Source organism: Ornithorhynchus anatinus, chromosome 6, assembly GCF_004115215.2.
Source record: "Ornithorhynchus anatinus isolate Pmale09 chromosome 6, mOrnAna1.pri.v4, whole genome shotgun sequence".
Classification (NCBI taxonomy): Eukaryota; Metazoa; Chordata; class Mammalia; order Monotremata; family Ornithorhynchidae; genus Ornithorhynchus; species Ornithorhynchus anatinus.
The window spans coordinates 6,073,061-6,088,268 of NC_041733.1; the positions used below are offsets into that span (position 1 = coordinate 6,073,061).

At 42.5% G+C, this 15,208-nt stretch overlaps 1 protein-coding gene across 4 annotated transcripts in view; it reads left to right on the forward strand.

Moving 5' to 3' along the window:
* Window positions 1–15,208, forward strand: part of PCDH11X (protocadherin 11 X-linked) — a 1,108,633-nt gene that overhangs the window by 562,056 nt on the left and 531,369 nt on the right. For 3 of the 4 annotated variants that reach the window (XM_029067267.2, XM_029067265.2, XM_029067266.2), the window contains exon 5: window positions 1,369–1,440. In XM_029067267.2, coding sequence (XP_028923100.1) covers window positions 1,369–1,440 — 72 coding nt within the window. Of the gene's footprint in view, window positions 1–1,368; window positions 1,441–2,237; window positions 2,924–15,208 lie in introns of those variants that run through there. The other variant, XM_029067268.2, reaches the window with a different exon arrangement.

Consider the following 15,208-nt stretch of genomic DNA (forward strand, 5'->3'; position numbering starts at 1 on the left):
AAGGCCAGTCACCGGGAAGGATAAGGGAGCTAATGCTCAAGACTGTTTGGGTTAAAGGGCGGCCGTCTGTCTCTATGTATAAATCCATTAAAACTTAGGAAAACAGCAGAGCAATGATCTCCATTAACAAGTAAAGAAGTGGTTAATATGTTTAGAGTAATTTTCCTGCAGGCTATAGTAAGAGGTAGAAATCCACACCAATCACCATAAGGGGATTGGTTTGCTCATCTTTGTACCCAGCATTTTAGAATCCAAGTGGGGGAGGTAAAGATTGTTCTTGATAGTATTAATTTATACCTACAAGAATTTCAGACCCTGAAATGATCTACTTTATCCGGTTTATTTATTGCTCTTAAGGCATCATGAAGGCGGAGCCTTCACTTGTTAATGTGAAGTGGAAAGTTGATATTTGCTCCAAGTGGAATCAGGCTGAATTATTTGCTGCTGCTGAGTGGTTTTTTTTTTTTTTTAATTCTTTTCTTTTTCTTCTTTTTCTTTTTCACTTAATTTTTTCCCAGCTTAGTGGCAACGAAAAAATGTGTTGACTCTGTCTGATTGACAATAGTGTTTATGTGTGTGTCTGTGTATGTCTATGGGTCTGTGTGTGCGCGTGCGTGCGCTAATGAAAGTGAATACTTCTCAACAGTGGAGCAAAGAGATTAGATAACTAAAATGGCTATCATCAGGGACATTATTGTTCTTGGTGACCAACTAATAGTATTTAACGGACACCCCCTCTGCACGCAGCATAATATTAAGCCCTTAGGAATGAATGAATATACTGGGGTTTCTTAAGTGCCTACTCATCACTGAGATGGATCAGGATTAATCACATTGGACCCAAAGCCTGTGCCTCCTATTTTATACCCATTTTACAGATGAAGAAACTGAGCCACAGTGGGATTGAAACTGTCCCCAGGTTGGAGAGCTGGGACTAAAAACCGGGTCTCCTAACTTGCAGTCCAGTGCTTTATCCATTAGGCCACATCGCATGAATGTAAATGAAAGCAATTTGACATTCACAGGTGTGCAGAGTACTAGAAACAAATGATGGAGCTAGACAACTTGGGAAAGTGGAGGTTAAAGGAGATTGCCTCTTAGAGGATGATATAACTTTACAATGAGTAGCTGTTAAATTTAATTTTTAAATTACGAACCTGAAAAATAAAAGAATTCTGACTGTAAGCAGAACGGACATCTCTTGAAATATAGCACCTTGGAATGGCTCTAGTCATTGACCGAGGATTTTTAAATTCCATCAAATTACAGTCACGGGGTTTTATTGTAAATGTCTGGTATGTGGCTATTCCTGTTTTGGTCTAACTGCCATCTAATAACCTGATTTACCCTTTTTTGTCTTTCCAAAAGCACACAAAAGAGGTTGGAAAGCCCCAGTCACCCTTAAAAGAGTCAAGTTTGGAGCCGTGGCCTCAGCCCCAGGTAGGAGAGCGAACTACTTTCCGAAAAAATGGTGTCCATTCTTTCCTGGTATTTTCTGTCCATTAAATGATATCTGCTAACATTTCAGACTGTTGGGCAGAGAGATCATCTAATTTTCAGAGGCTTAGCAATGAGATGTCTAAGGAACATCACGTGCCATGTCTGTTGCTTGATTTCTATGTTTATCATGGCTGAGATGAGTGAATATAAAAAGCAGCCGCGATAAACATAGACTTACCATGTCTCGGTTGATTTCTGTGTTTGTCCTGGCTGCTTTTTATATTCATTTGGACTAACCAGGCCTAATGTGGATAAAGACGTTTTACTGGGAGGTTAACTTGCTATTCGGGACTTAACACATCCCCCAGTAGAGGTCTGGAACAAGCCGGGAAGAAAATAAAATGTCGCAGCTACATTAGTATCCAAATGGCATCTCAGAAAATTACCAACAGTTCATTAACTTCAGGGATAAGATTCTATTGCGGTTTTCAGGATGACAGTTTTAAGGAAAGGCTCATGAGTTTGACGTATTAGTTTTAAGGTCCAACAGTTTGACCTACCAGAATGAAACAGTGTTCACTCATAAACAGAGAGATGGATGAAACCGGAGATTGTTACGCAGCGCTGTACTTTGGATAATGCAGAAATGCTACGAGTTGTGAAAGGCTTTTACCTTGACAAAATAGTGACTCTGCCTCTTGTATCCCAGAGCCATGTCGACGTAACGTCATTGGCTTTATTTCTGTTCATCAACACAAATACTTTATTGAGATGATTTTTTTTTTTTTTTTTTTAAGATCTTTTTGTGCGATCTCTGCCCCGGCCACCATGATTGTCACTTTCCAGCAGCCTCGCATGTATCTCGTCTCACAGGGCTCGACGATGGTCATAGATCTATCACTCGACACTGACAGAGAGGTTCAGAATTGCCCAGTTGGGCAATGTGAGAGTAAAGAATTCTTCTTCCAAGTTCACACCACCTACTGTTTTGGGATATAAGAAATTGAAGTTGCCACTTCTTAATAGCGCTGTGATTCTTTAGACAAGTTTATACCTTTAGTCTGACACTAGGCAATATCTGTGGTAGATCAAAGAAGCAAAATTCTAAAAATCCGAAGCTGCTGGGGAGATTAGAAGAATTAAAAATTCAGTTAGCTCCAGAAAATGATTTACAACTATTTTACACAGCTGTAACTATATCTTCACCTATATAAAATAAGTGTAAAGTACATGGAACAGGTTTGGCTGTTTATCCCAAGTAAACAGGTGATACTAATAGTGCACCATACAGCAAATTTCCAGGTTCCAAATGGGCCATTCAAGGCCATTAAAATGCAATGAGAGCTAAAGCAGTGTTTGGTTATTCCCTGACCATGAAAGTCAATGAAAAGGGGTCCAGTCCCTTAGGGGACGGACCAGCAGGTTTTTTTTTTGTTTGTTTGTTTGTTTTTTCTGGCTGGACAATGTATTTAGAACAAAAAATCAGCTTTGCAGGAATGACAAAATGAAATCAACTTCATTGCCCAAAACTCATTTTGGTGGGCTAGATCCAACTGAGACCTTGTCATTCTCAGGAGCATGAACGGCAGGGACTGTCTCTATCTGTTGCCGACTTGTTCATCCCAAGCGCTTAGTACAGTGCTCTGCACATAGTAAGCGCTCAATAAATACTATTGAATGAATGAATGAATGAATGGTCCCCAGGGCAAATGAGGAGAGGCAGACCTGATACGAGAGACAGGTTTGTTGGGGATGTGTGAGCTCCAGAGGATGGCACATTCATTCTTTCATGCTGGGCTCCTCGGTGCTTTAACATTGCTCTTTTCCACAATTTCTTTCTGCCTCCTTTCCTTCCAGCCAATGAGGATAGTCACCACTATTTCAGAAGAATTAAAACATAGCGGAAGAGGGATTGTCCAGCTCACTCTCTAGAGTTCTGTACCTTAATGTCATTCTAAATGGCAATTCATATTCTAGGTGAAGCTATTCCTCAGAGGCTGTGGCTTTGGAAAATGAACGTTGGCAACAAATTAGATATATTAGGCATCCCTGTTGTTCCTCATTTGCAGGTGTCTTCAGTGCCTGTGTGGCCAGCTGTGTATCAAACGCCAATTTAGCTCTACTAAGAAATAAACAATCAACATATGACAGCATAAATGACATATTTTGGTCATATTCTGCAAAATCTCTTTCAAACAAGTACCAGAATGCTGTGCAAATCAGCATCTGCCAAGATGAGTTTATGGCTCTTTCCAGGCTGTGTTTTGATGGGATTGTGGGTGAATGTTTGGATATTTTCTTTCTTTGTTATATTGCTTACATGTAAAAAATATTCAGCTGATAAACCACATCCAGGTTGCATAAATGGAGTCTATGTGGTCATGGATTTCTTCAAGAGTTTAAGCTTTTGCTGAGTAGTGCGATGTCAAGTCAAGGCAGGGGAAATATTTCTGTGGTCATAGAATCCAACCACCCCCCCAGTGATCCGGTAGTCCAGGCAATGATTGCATTATTTTAATTAATTTATCAACAATCAGTCAATGGTATTTATTGGCTGCTTACCGTGTGCAGAGAACTCTTCTAAGCACTTGGGCGAGCAGTACAACAGAATTGGAAGACACTCTGCCACGGTGAGGTTAAGTCCACAGGTTAATTAATGCTAATCTGGTATAGTACTTTCTTAGATGAAAAGATCAAAGGTTCCAAATGAAACCCAGGTTGAGGTGCAGGGGAAAGTGAAAGAATGCAGAGGGCTAGAAGGAAAAACTCTATTTAGTAGCATAAATAAGAGTCAAAACCATAATAACGATGGAACTTGTTAAGTGCTTACTATGTGTCAAGCACTGTTTTAAGTGCTGGAGTAGATACAAGGTAATCGGTTCATCCCACGTGGGGCTCACAGTCTTCATCCCCATTTTACAGATGAGGTAATTGAGGCACAGAGAAGTTAAATGACTTGCCCAAAGTCACACAGCAGATAAGTGGCAGAGCGGGGATTAGAATCCATGACCTCGGACTCCCAAGCCCGTGTCCTTTCCACTAAGCCATGTGGATTAATGCTGTGCCAAATGAAGTTTGTTCTTAGTCCAACCTCCATGTTAACATCTACCACCAGAGGAGGGTCCATAGCAGATTAAGGCAGACAGCACACAGCACTTTATACAATTTCCTGAAAAGCACTACCCAAGAGGATTCAGAGAATGGAGTTTGCCTGCTGGGGCAGGAGGTGAGCCAAAGAGTGTGGTCAATTTATCTACCTGGGTTCGTGTTATGTGGGGGAAAGGATGACGAATACTTCAATTTTCTCCCTCGTCTTCCTTCATGAATGCAACCAACTCAGCCATGCGAGAGTCAGAAGGCAGAAGCGGCAGCTGGAGAATGGCCCATCTGAGGCATAAAAGGGTTGGGTGCCTCTCTGCCTCAGCAAGATGGGATAAGAAAATAGAGTAGGCAATTGTCCCCGGGTAATTTGGGGCAGTCTCCTTTTCTGATGGTCTAGCCTCCGGTATGGATACGGCACTTCGTGTCTTTAGACAGACGCTTTTCATTTTTGTCCCATCCTCCCTCTTCCTCACCACCCACAGTTAGCCCCGAGCTTCTCCGTGACCCCCGGTTTTGGGGATCCGAGAAAGAGAGAACAAGGCTTTTGGAATAAATGGAAGGGTTTGGAGCTCCCCAGAGATATGTTCTACTTTGGGGGAAACACTGATATATTTCTGCAAAATGTTGCAAATGACATCATTATCTGAATCTGCCTGCCTAGCAAAATGCACACTGTCAAACTTGCCTCAGTGTCCTTAATCCATAAGAGCCCCTGCCTCCTCTCAATAAAAGAAGCACTCCTTATCCATCCCCATTATTCTGGAGAAGCAGTGTGGTTGACATATAGTAATAATAATAATTTGGTATTTGTTAAGCGCTTACTCTGTGCCAAGCACTGTTCTAAGCGCTGGGTAGATACAAGGTAATCCGGTTGTCCCACGTGGGGCTCACAATCTTCATCCCCATCTTACAGATGAGGGAACTGAGAGACAGAGGAGTGAAGTGACTGGCCCAAAGTCACACAGCTGACAGGTGGTGGAGCTGGGATTCGAACCCATCACCTCTGACTCCCAAGCCCGGGCTCTTTCCACTGAGCCATGCTGCTTCTCAACATATAATAGGGAAATCCCACTTGAGAGTAAAGGGAGTCTAAGAGAGTAAGAAGTTAGGGATAAAATCCTCATCAAGAGGGACAGTCTCTAAGATGTCAACTCTTTCTGCGCCCTGCCCATCGGGGTATTTTATGGAGCTCTGCTCTTGGGCTAGTAGAAAGGGTGCTGTTCCGGGAATCAGGAGACAAGTCTTCTTGTCCCACTTTTCCTGAAACCTGGCTACTGGAGGTAAAGTCCCCCAAATGCATCTTGCAATGAGATACACCCCTGCCTTCCTACCTGTTCTCTGTACTCCATGCCCTAACGTTAGTAATAATTAATAATTATGGTACTTGTAAAGTGCTTACTCTGTGCCAAGCACTATACTGAGCTGTGAGGTAAACACTAGATAGGTCAGACACAATTCCTATCCCACATGGGATTAGGTATTGAGTCTCCAGTTTACAAATGAAGAAACCGAGGCACAGGAAGGTGAAGTGACTTACCCAAGGGCACACAGTAGGCAGGTAGTGCAGTCGGGAACCCAGATCCTCTGACTCCCAGGCCGATGCCGCCCTTTCCACTCGTCCATGCTGTTTCTCTGTAGGAGGAAGTCTTAGTTGAAGGGACAAGAAAGTGCGAGACCACAAATCACCATCACCATCACTCCACATGTTCTCCTTTAATCATCAGTTGGATTTACTGAGCACTTGGGAGAGGACAGTAAAACAGAACTACTAGACACATTCCCTGCCTACTTCAAGCTTAAAGTCTAGAGGGTCCTGAAATCTCAGCATCAAAATCAATCTCATTTGCCATTACTGATCGGAGGTTCCACCGTACGTGAAAAAGCTAATGGACTTATTCTATTTCCGCCACATAACGAATGACTGATTTTAAAAATATCCCCTTTCTCCCCCATTAATGTAATACCTGCATTCCCTTTTATTTAACCCAGTAGTTTAAAACCACTTTATGTGGCTGAGAAAACGTACATGATGTATGCACCATTAGGTACAATGTAATGAAACCAAATTCAGGAAAATTTCACTGTTTTGGAGACAAATATTTTCATCTGCAGTCTTTAATCTGAATCTCCCGATAAAACTAGGTAGGCTAATTACAGAGGATTGTGTCTAAAAAAATTCCCATACATTGTTAAGAATCTATTTATATACATCTTGGAACAGTGACTAACATAACTAATCCAATATTTTCCCCGAAAACACATTTGATGATGACAATTGCTACCGTAATCTTATATTCTGCCATAGCCCAGTTTTGAAAGTCTACAGGGTTTTGGCCAATCAGTTCTTATAAAGGAAATCTGTTCTTGTGATTCACCGGCAGTCTGATTGGCTGCCGGTTGTTGGCAATAGTCATTTAACTTTATTTTCTTTTTTTAATTAAAAGAATCCTGAGGCTGGATTGGCCAGTTGGGTTGGGCGTTGTCCACATTTTGAACCTTTTATCTCCACTACAAAGGGGAATTAAAACAATTCAAGAGAACAAACACCTGGGGTGAAATGGTCACGTTTAATTGCCTTATTAGATATTAGACTACCTTTAAGCTGCAGTTGCCTTGATAGATGAAGATCCGCTCGCTGCACCACACATAGGATCTGTTCATTATCAGAATTATTGTTTGGTATAATTCCTTAAGGTATGGAAGCCACAATAATTTCCAACGTGCAGGTCACCCTTAACTTCCTCCAAAGGTCAGCCTCAGTCTTGCGTTGCCTGGTATACCAGATAGTGCTTTAAAGAAAAAAAAAAAAAAAAAAAAAACAACAACAACAAAAAACAACAACAGACATTCCCAAAAGCTGCCTGTGTTTCATACCACATATTTCATAATTAATGCATCTGCAGCCTCAAGCGCTCCTCCTTTGGATGAAAGATCAGGATGTGGCTTATTGTGTTGAGTTATGACGGATGGAACTGGTGGGTTTTATGGAATTGTGAGTTCACTGTCACCTACGAAGAGTCTTAGATCAGTGTTTCCCAAGGTTATCCTGGAGGACGTTCAAAGCCATCTGCTGCCTGCCCTTTTGCAGAGGGGAGTGGAAGCTCTTCCCATCCAGTGTAAATAGCAGGACAGGGAAGGAGATTGGACCGAAACCGGCAGCCCGGAGCAAGGTGGGACCGACCACGTCTACCCAGCGAGCCAGGCGTGTTTCCAAGATTTCCTTCCACTAATGGGCAGCTTTCCCTCGACCGAGGTTTCTGAGGACTGGCGGTATCTTCCAGGCGATCACAAGATGCAGGCTAGAAGCACTGATATCCCCAGGCCCCCTTTAGAAAAGTGGCCAAAGTACTCCCACCGGGCTCATGTCCAAACACCCAATCCTCCTTGGATGGGAAAGGAAAAGAAAAATGGCTCTAGGAGGAAGGCAGCATAATGAGAGTCAGTGGAGGAGGTCACAGCTGGGTGTAGATATGGAAACAGGACCCTTGAAATCTTGCGTGATTCCCAAAGGGACATTTGGGGGACTAAACAGGCATTGCTGATTTCAGTCAATCTATGGCATTTTTCATTCATTCATTTGTTCAATCAATGGTATTTATTGAGCACTTACTGAGTGCAGAGCACTGTACTAAGCACTTGGAAAGTACAATTTAGCAATAAAGAGAGAAAACCCCTGCCCATACGAGGCTTACAGTCTAGTAGGGAGAGACAGACATCAAAACACTGGGTGTGGAGCATTGTACTAAAGTCTTGGAAGGGTACAATGTGATAGAGTTGGTCAACATGATGCCAGCCATCAAAGAGTGCTCCCAGAAGCAGAGTGGCTTAGTGAATAAAAGGCAGGGGCCTGGAATTCAGAAGGGCCTGGGTTCTAATCTCAGCTCTGCCACACATCTGCTATGTGACCTCGGGCATGTCATGTCACCTATATGGCCCTCAGTAATCATCAATTGGATTTACTGACCACTCGGGAGAGGACAATATAACAGTATTGGTAGACACATCCCCTGCCTACTACAAGCTTACAGTCTAGAGGGTGCTGAAATCTCAGGATCAAGATCAACCTCATTTGCCATTACTGATCGGAGGTAATCGGTACTGAGCAGTTGGGATCGGACAGTAGCGTTAATAGACAGGAGCCCCACCCTCAAGAATTTTACAATCTACTATGTGCAGAGCACTATACCGAGCGAGATAGATAAAAATAATAATGGTATCTGTTAAGCGTTTGCTATGTGCTGAGCAATAATAATAATATTGTCGGTATTTGCTAAGTGCTTACTATGTGCAGAGCAGGGTTCTAAGTGCTACGGGAGATACAGGGTAATCAGGTTGTCCCACATGAGGCTCACAGTCTTAATCCCCATTTTACAGATGAGGAAACCGAGGCACAGAGAAGTTAAGTGACTTGTCCACGGTCACACAGCTGACAAGTCGCAGAGCAGGGATTCGAACCCATGACCTCTGACTCCCAAGCCCGCGCTCTTTCCACTGAACCACATTTCTTCTCTAGCAAGATAACACCTTCACATTTATTCAGTGGCTTTATGAAAGGAGAAGGTTTATTGGAATGGGAGAAGGGAGCGCAAGAGAGAGGAGATTTAATATTCATTCAATCAAAGGCATTTGTTGAGTGCTTACTCCATGGAGAACACTTTTCTAAGCACCTGAGTGAGGACAATTGAGTTGTTTGGTAGAAACCCGTGACTTTGGTCAGGTCAATTATCTTCTCATGGCCTCAGTTTCCTCATGTGAAAAATGGATATTCAAGACCATTTTCTCTCTCTCCTACTTAAACTGTGGAGCACCATGTTGAACACAGACTATGTCCTGTATCTTGTATCTATTCTAGTGTTTTATACAGTGCTTGGCACATAGTCTTAAATCCCATGGTTGTCATCGTTATTATTGTTGTTATTATTATTACTAGACCTGATCCCTGTCTACTAAAACCCTAGAGGAGGAAACAGTTTTTATCAGTCTTTTAATGTCCTGTTCTCTCTCCTGTTTAGACTGTGAGTTCCATGTGGGACAGGGACTGTGCCCAGTCTAATTCACTTGTACCTCCCACCGTATTTAGAACGGTGCTCGACATATATTAAGCGCTTAACAAATATCATTTTTTAAAAAGCCATTTTTCCCAGCCAATGCGTCTTTCTTTGCTTCTTGGGGTTGCAAAGGGAGGTGGGGAGAACACCTCCAAAGGCATAACCACTGATCCCCCTTCAGGACATGACACTGTTCTTTGAACATAGCGTGTATGGTTAGCTTAGAGCTTGGCCTATGGCTCTAAAGAAACTCATCTACTATTTCACAATAGCCTCCATCTTCCTCCATTTGGGATTGAGGGAAATTTAAATTTACAGGGTATATCCACCCTCAAAACTTTACACATACTTTGAAGAAACAGTTCTTTTTATTTTTAAAGTGTTTGTATAAAGTTGAGAGTGGATATACCCGGTCAGTTTAGTTTCTTTAAATCATCATTCGAACAATATATCGCAAATAGTTACTATAAGCAAATGCTACAGCATTTTCTCCAAGTCCAAGATCCATATAGCTATTAAAGCACACAAGCCCAAGAAAGCATCTTCCCTCATGTAGTTGTCGGAATGTCTATTCCCAATTGTAATTCTTCTGCATTTGTTCCTTGGTCATAAAGAACGAGAATAAAGTCTTCACCTGAGAACAATTTAATATATTTTCAGAAATAATAATATATAGTATCCGTAAAATAAATGAGGCTGTAAATTACTGAGATTCTATTATTTTATGTAGTGCAATAACAGAGGCAATTTGATTAGGAGCTGTTTATTTGATGAAGAAAAAACACTACAGTACATCAAAGGGATCTGATTTATCTCACCTATAAAACCGGGTGAAGGAATCTGAGCGCTTGCTAATTCCGTCTCCGGCCTAATGGCGGTTGGGCGAATCGCCCTCTTACCCTGAAGTGACCGGATCATTTGTGGAAATGGTTCCTTTCTAGGCCTGGTCTAGAGTGTGAATCACAATGACTTTGTGACCACATCCCTCTGCCACATTACCGGTGCTTGCCCTTCAGCTGATCTCCTGCTTCCTACAATCTCCGGTCTTTTGTCACAGAAGTCCCCACCATGCAAGGGTGCTTTCCAGATAGACCCCGACATCCCATTGACTCCAGTGGAAGGTTAATGGAGCAGGGCAGCCCAGCAGATGGGAGATGTGGCAAACACTGAGTGCGCAGAGGGTGACAATCTCAGGAGATGATAACAAAACCCCTCGAAACCTAGACCCCCGATGAATCGAAAATCACCCACTGGAAAATTTGGTAAATATGACCCGAGAACTGGCCAATGAGGCCTTTAATCTAGATAATCATTCTGAGATTTCAAACGGAAATCCTCCCGCTCCACTTATTGAACTCTGCCCTATGCAGGCTTTCAAGTCACAGAAAAGCAGTCTTGGGTATGTGCTTCCCTGGAGGTTTGAGCATTGATGATTGACCCTCAGAAAGTTCACACCTGATTTTTCCCATCCTTCAGAAGGCCCGAGTTGAATTAGCTTGATTCATTCGATGAGGACCAAATTTTTATCTTTCTCCAAATTCCCTAATTTGGGTGGACTCAAGTACAACCCTGACAGCCAACTGTAGTGAAAGAGGGAGATGGTAAATTCAAATGAGTCCCGATCCAAATTCCTGACTGGAACCTTTGATCTCTATCAGTCTCCTTGATGTCTCTGGACCCGTGTCCTCCACTGACCCCGATCAGCCTTTCCAGACATAGCTAGTTCTTGGATGCATCTAGGAGGCCTCCAAGACCTAGGATTTGCCACGATGAAGAATGTGCAAATCAAGCACTTTGCCAGCATCATCTCCGGCATCATCCGTAAAAGCAGCGAGAGCAAACTGCCGTGGCCGTCGGATTTCCGGTGAACGTTTTAGCCTTTATTGATTCTGACAGAAGAGGTCATTAAGAAAACCAAGTCCCATTTGGTTCAAGTTTTTATATCTGCTTTTCAGGGTAGCGCATAATTATATGATAAAAATTGTCCCATTTCAGCCAAGCTAATGCTGTTACAAGCTAATTAAAATTAACAAGAGTCCCATGGAGGGAAACTCCGTGGAGTTTGCCTACATCCACAGTAGCAATTATTAAACTTCTTCCTCGGTGTCCCTGCGTCCCACCTGCCAACACGAACCAAAGCTAAGTCTTGAAAAAGGAGCACTTGAGAGTTCTCTTGAAAGAGCCATCAACCTGAACAGCTGCTCCCTGGCCTCGCCGCTAATTTGGTTCCAGATGTCCTGCGGGGTTCTGGGAAAGACCCATCGCCCACATTAGGCTTCCGCCTTCTGTACATAAAATGTCACATAGCCTCTCGGTGTAAAGCGGGGTATTGCACCTCCACCGTTTGGCAGGCAGCTCGAACTGAGCAGCAGGTCTGTCACTTCTGGCTTTGTTTCTTAAAGTCAGTCAGTCAGTCAGTCAGTTGTATTTATAGTCATGGGTTCGAATCCCAGCTCTGCCACTTGGCAGCTGTGTGACTGTGGGCAAGTCACTTCACTTCTCTGGGCCTCAGTTCCCTCATCTGTCAAATGGGCATGAAGACTATGAGCTTCACGTGGGACGACCTGATGCCCCTGTATCTCCCCCAGTGCTTAGAACAGTGCTCTGCACATAGTAAGTGCTTAACAAATACCACCATTATTATTATTATTATTATTATTATTATTACTGAGCACTTACTGTGCACAAGAGCACTGTACTAAACAATGGGGAGAGGACAGTGTAACAGAGGATTGGCAGGCATGTGTAAAGTCTGTTGATTAGCTACACAAATACCCAAATGACAAAGCAACGTGTCTGAAGCCCTCTGGTCCGTGCTTTTAGGGAATGCATTTGTTTTTCTTTCTTGCTCCTTTATGACTTGGAAACACACTCTCCTCCCCCAGTGATTGGACCTCAGTGATTTCTCCTCTGAGTATAAATCCTGCTCCTCCGTGTGCTCTGGTTCCCACACAAATCAGGAAATGGACTAGAGCCACCCAGGGGGCTCCAAGAACAATAAAGCATCTCCAGGTGGCCAGGGAACAAATTTCTGGGCAAGTTTTGCTTCTACACGGTTAGGTCGCAAAGACTACCCAGATGGGAACCTTAGAACAGATACGTCGATGAAGATGGCATAGTGAGGTAAAGCAGCTTCTTGGAAAACAATATCCTAAGTACTACCATGGTGAGGAAGTAAGGAGGAAAAGGGTTTTATTTTCTGTACCCCGATGGGCTTCTCCAGCTAGTTACTGAAGGAAAACGGAAGCAGAGTATGTTGCAATAGGGAAAGGAATGTTTGAACATGACAGTTCCTCTCGGTGTATGGTGTGTGAAGCACATTTGGCTTGGCCTTGCAGAACTGGACATTTCATATAGATTTACGTTGAATGAGAAATAACACATAGTAATACAGGAAACGTTTTAAGACTTGGGCAGCCACCTTTCTGAGATCAAACCCTTGGGCGATAGGCTGGCTTCTCTCTAAAGCATCTTTTCTAGACTGTGTCAACTGAAAAATGGGACCCAAGCTGTATTGCAAAGTCTAAAAATATATATTCTTATGGGCTAATTGGAGATTAGTTTCTTGATTTTTTTTCATGTTTTCCATTAAAATTTTGCTAGTTTGAATAATCTGAAAAGAAAAAAACAGTCAGACCAGGAAAGCAACAAGAGCCTAGAATTTCTGAAGTGACTTTAAGTAGAAAGTGAGTCTGCTTCTCTAACCAGATTAGATTGCATTTAAATTGTTCAGTAAAATGGCTACCTTTCTTATTTTAAAATTCTCAAGGAAGAACATTCTTCAAATTTCTGGGAAAGTCTTTTTCCACGAACACCACAATGCTCTTCTCTTTGGCCAAAAATAAGATCGGAGAGAGAAATACCTTTTAAAGTGTGAGCTCCTTATGGGCAGGGTTTGGTTGATGCCTTTATTCTGCCCTTCCCAAATACTACATGTGACACACCAAATGAATATTAAATTAATGCTACTATTACTATGATTAGAAATCAAGAGCTAACTGAGCTGGTTAAGCATCCACTTCATGGTTGACTTTTAGAAACAAAGTATTGCTATTCACAAATACAGGGATTTGGAGCTTAACCTAATAGATGTGATACTAACCAGGTCCTGGATTCTGTACTGTATTTGCACTAAAAATACCAAATCATTAGCCCCATAGTATTCTGGGGGATTTCTTAAGTGGCAAAATAAATAAATAAATATGGTAATGTTATGCTTTACACAGTATTTCAAATATCCTCAGAGACAGTGGTATTTGAAAAATCCAAGCATTGGTTATCAGTGCTTGAACATCGTATATTGGAGGAGTAGAAATTTGGCTACCATTGATCTTAATTAGATGGGCTAGTCTATTATGATCTTAAAGTGACTCATTAGGTAATTGAACTTGGGAAAAATCATTGTTTTTTCTTTCCAAGTTATGCCTCTGATCCTCTACAGTGAAATCTCATCAGAATAATGATATCACATTGATTTGTAAATGAGGAGTTAGAATTCATTAAACTAAACAACCAGTGGTATTTGTTGGGCATCTACTATGAGCAAGGGGCCACTGTAGTAAGCACTTGGGAGAGCACAATACAACTGAGCTGTAGATATACCACTAACTAGGAGCTTATAGTCTGCAAGGGGTATGGATGTAAAAATAGATTAAGGATAGGGGAAACAGTAGAATATTACACCCAAGAAACAACCCTGGTTTCCCTCTCTTAACTCCAGGGTAGCCTTCTAAGGAGAGACCATGCCGACTGAATCAGTGGAAGCCAATCCTGGTTTTCTTTTGAAAAAGGTCAGTTAGGTTCCAGGTGCCTTAAGGCCAGGAAAGCACTTATAATTCATTCAGTAGTATTTATTGAGCACTTACCATGTGCAGAGCACTGTACTAAGCCCTTGGAATATACAATTCGGCAACAGATAGAGACAATCCCTGCCCAATGACAGGCTCACAGTCTAACCGGAGCTTACAGTCTAATCCTTCATTACTGAAAGAAACTGAGGGCCAAGGGAGGTGGTAAGGGTGCTGCAGGAAGATTGCACTGCAGTGGTTGTTCAATGATCACAAACTTGAGGCAATGACATGCCCAAGAATGGCCACATGAAAGGAAGAAAACAACAGATGAGCAGTAGTACCGTAGAGATCGCTCAATGCCGACCGCAAAATTAAGCCTCCTGAAATTCCGTGCAAGTTTCCCAATGCTCGGACTCACAGTTAAACAGAATGAGAGAATTTCCATGGTGGGAGGAGGGACCGCTTCTTTACACGTCCACCAACTCTATTATAATGTCCTCTCCCAAGCGTTTAGTACAGTGCCCTACACATTGCTTTCAGTAATTACGATCATCTGACTGACCCCCCTGAAATTCAAGCTGAACTTGTCTGTGAGTCCTGGTTAAAACCAGCTAAATCAGAAGCAGCCTGTTCACTGGTCAGTGCTTGCTAGGAAGAAAGGTGTCTGTCCAAGTCCAGGTCAGGGAGCAAGAGCCCCAAGGAAAGGACAGAAACCCTCATTCCTTCCTTCCTTCCTTCCTTCCTTCCTTCCTTCCTTCCTTCCTTCCTTCCTTCCTTCCTTCCTTCCTTCCTTCCTTCCTTCCTTCCTTCCTTCCTTCCTTCCTTCCT